Source organism: Oryzias latipes, chromosome 3 (assembly GCF_053564925.1).
Source record: "Oryzias latipes strain Hd-rR chromosome 3, Olatipes_Hd-rR_3.1".
NCBI classification, from domain to species: domain Eukaryota; kingdom Metazoa; phylum Chordata; class Actinopteri; order Beloniformes; family Adrianichthyidae; genus Oryzias; species Oryzias latipes.
The window spans coordinates 17,441,848-17,445,513 of NC_136239.1; the positions used below are offsets into that span (position 1 = coordinate 17,441,848).

The 3,666-nt window shown below is 56.5% G+C and overlaps 1 protein-coding gene across 1 annotated transcript; it reads left to right on the plus strand.

Moving 5' to 3' along the window:
• Positions 1 to 480: 480 nt before the first annotated feature.
• Positions 481 to 3,403, plus strand: LOC101157644 (piggyBac transposable element-derived protein 4). The gene is made up of 2 exons (XM_011486436.4): positions 481 to 2,183; positions 2,280 to 3,403. Exons 1-2 carry the CDS (start codon positions 647 to 649, stop codon positions 3,251 to 3,253), a joined length of 2,511 nt encoding a protein of 836 aa, XP_011484738.3. The 5' UTR covers positions 481 to 646; the 3' UTR covers positions 3,254 to 3,403.
• The last annotated feature ends 263 nt before the right edge of the window (positions 3,404 to 3,666 follow it).

Here is a 3,666-nt window from a genome sequence, read left to right on the forward strand (position 1 = left end):
CGCGCCATGGGCGAACAGTTGGCCAGCCTCACAGGAGTCCCCAAGTCTACGAGCTCAAAGCATTGGACTGGAAAAAAGTTTGAAATCATGTGCAGGACGCTCAAATACGTGTGCGACCTGTGGACCCTGAAGGGTCCCCGGATCGGTCCCCATTATGGGTTTCGTGTGCACGACGGAGTCGTGCGTTTCATAGAAGAGGAAGACCCAGAGTCTGTGTCTTGAGAGTTGATACAGGGGCGAGATGTATTTCATTTCATTTTCTGTGTAAAAAATGAAGAAGAAAAAAAAAAAAACGAGCGAACAAACACAATAAGAGGATGACCCAGTGTCTGTGTCTTGAAAGTTGATACAGGGGCGAGATGTATTTCATTTCAATTCCAATTTCTGTGTAAAAAATGAAGAAGAAAAAAAAAAATAAGCGAACAAACACGATGGAAACAATAAAAGTAAATTCAAACACACCAGTGCAGTTTTCAGAGTTTTATTTCATTCGGACACGTCTGTATTTACACCACACAATGTCGATTTCAACTCTCGAAGCCATCTCTAAATTACCACTGGAGTTCGTCGTGTGTCAACCGAAAGGATGATTGGCGTACTCGAGCTTGCTCATCCATGTACATTAAGGTCATAGGCGGCGCTAAGGATGAACAAAGGCCGCAAAAGAACACTAAGAAGCAGGTCGAGGCCCCTGGCCCACAAGCGGGGAACAAGAGCGGTCGAGCCAGAGGATCCTCGGCCCGACTCGCAAGGGCAGCGCGGGGGGCCGAAGCCGGGCCGCTACGAACCCTACGACTGGGATTCGGACTCAGACGGGGGACACAGAGACGGAGGGGGTCACGGTCGAGTCGGCCGCAAAACTCGCGCGGGCCGGCGATCCCATCCGCCGGGGGACAAAGCCCGTGAGCCTGATGCGGCAGCGGTGGAGCCCGTGGGTCCTCGGCACGACTCGGAAGGGCAGCGCGGGGCCCCGAAGCCGGGCCGCTATGAACCCTACGACTGGGATTCGGACTCAGACGGGGGATACGGAGGGGGCCACGGTCCGCCGCGGGACGAAGCCCTCGAGCCTGATGCGGCAGCGGTCGAGCCCGAGGGTCCTCGGCACGACTCGGAAGGGCAGGGCGGGGGAGACGGAGACAGAGGGGGCCACGGTCAGGTCGGCCGTGAAACTCTCGAGGACAGGCGATCCGATCCGCCGCGGGACGAAGCCCTCGAGCCTGATGCGGCAGCGGTCGAGCCCGAGGGTCCTCGGCACGACTCGGAAGGGCAGGGCGGGGGAGACGGAGACAGAGGGGGCCACGGTCAGGTCGGCCGTGAAACTCTCGAGGACAGGCGATCCGATCCGCCGCGGGACGAGGCCCACGAGCCTGACGATGGAGCGGTCGAGCCCGGGGGTCCTCAGCATGAATTGGAAGGGCAGGGCAGAGGCGACGAACCCTCCGATTGGGATTTGTACGAGTGTGAAACGGACGTGGACGAGCTCGATGGTTCTCAAAGTGAAACGGAAGAACAGCACCGGGGCCCCAGGTCATCGGGCGAGGAAGACGTCGAGGAAGCCGTTGAGGAAGACGCCGAGGAAGACATAGAGGAAGAACCAGCCGCAGAGAGCGCGAGCGTGTACCCGGATACATTTTCCTCCAAGAACGGTGAAATAAAGTGGTCAGCGAACGAGCGTGATCGGTCGAGCGTCCGGGCGTCCCCTCCTCACCAGGCCTCAGGGCCTACCACTGAGGCGAGGGAGGGGGCTCAAGACATCCTGTCTTCTTTTCTTTTGTTTTTCACTCCGAATGTAGAAAGACTGATTTTGATAGCTACCAACCGCCATAGCGCCGATAAGGCCCACGCCTTAAAGACTCCGAAACCCATGGACGAGATTGAACTGAGAGCCTACGTGGGACTGCTGATCTTGGCCGGGGTGTACAGGTCTCGAGGCGAAGCGTTGGTGAGCCTGTGGGAGCCCGAGTGCGGACGACCGATCTTCGGGGCAACCATGTCCCTTAGAAGCTTTTACCAGCGCTCTGCGACGCTCAGGTTCGACGATCGAAGCACGAGAGCCTCTAGGAGCGCTTCGGACAGATTGGCCGCAGTCAGAGAGGTGTGGGAAGAGTGGTGCGATCGGCTGCCCAGGCTTTACGACATCGGACCCGAGGTGACTGTGGACGAACGAATGGTTCCTTTCAAAGGTGCGGTTTCAGCCTCCCTTTTTACTGTTCTCAGGGTATCCTTGACGTATTCGCGTCTGTCTTAACTCTTCCTTTTGTTTTTCTTTCTCTACGCAGGACGTTGTTCTTTCAGACAGTACATTCCCAGCAAGCCTACCAAGTACGGCCTCAAACTATGGGTCGCTTGCGACGCAAGGACGAGCTACGCTTGGAGGGTCCAACCGTACATGGGCAAGCTGGCTTCGGGTGCTCGAGAGACAAACCTTGCGTCCCGAGTGGTTTCGGATCTCACCCGGGGACTGGAGCACCGTAACGTCACGTGCGACAATTTCTTCACTTCGTACGCGCTCGCCACCGAGCTCCTGAAACGGAACATCACCCTGCTCGGTACGATCAAAAGCAACAAACCCGAACTGCCTCCGGAGCTCGCGTCGGCCCGCGGACGAGAAGCACTCTCCTCCAGGTTCGCCTTTACGGACTGCGCCGCGGCCCTTTCCTACGTGCCCAAAAAGAACAAAAACGTCCTGCTCCTTAGCACGAAGCATTCGAGGGTCGAAATATGCCACGAACGCAGGGACAAAAAACCAGAGATGATCTTGGATTACAATAAAACCAAGGGCGGCGTGGACAACCTGGACAAACTGCTGGCCACGTACAGCTGCAGGAGAATGACCAAGCGCTGGCCCTTGGCCATGTTCCACAACATGATCGACATGTCGGCGTACAACGCGTACGTGATATGGAGGGAAATGCACCCGGACTGGATGCCGTGGAACCGCAACCGAAGGAGAATCTTCCTCGAGCAGCTGGGCAAAGATCTCGTCAGACCGCTCGTACTTCGCAGGAAGCGTGTTCCTCGCGCAAGGCCGGCCTACGACCTAATGGTCAGCATGCAAGAAGCCGGCGGGACGAGCGCGCGCAGCGAGGGCAAAAGAAAACGATGTCAGATATGCCCGCGCTCCAAGGACACAAAGACGCTGATCTCCTGCAAGAGCTGCGGAAAGAGCATCTGCAGAGGCTGCACTGTCCCCTTTTGCCCCCTTTGCTCCGAGCGCCAGGGAAGGGACGCCGACACAGACGCGTCCCAGTGAAAGGGATCGAGCTGTCTGGTAGCGCGACCTGATGCCTCGTTTCCCACTCGAGTAACTGAAAATCTGTTCTGTTTTGATATCAGCGAGTCTGTCCTCTGTGCCGCCCTGTATGTCCTCTGAAAATAAAACTGAGAACTGCTGTCGTACAAAGGTGTCTGTGTGCGCGTGTGTCTGTGTGAACATTCGAGAAGCAAAACTGTTGAAACGGTTTGAGGGGTCTACGCGAAGGTACGGATATTTCGATCCAACGCGTTCGATTCACAAAGAAAGGCCTACAAACAGGGCTGGTTTGAGCTTGCAAAGCCTCTCAGCGCCCACAGGCCAACTCTGTCCTCGTTCGAGTGGATAAACAGAGTCAGCAGGGATTCTAAGCTTTACGGGGAGAGAATTGGCCTGCAAGCTCTGAGGCTTGG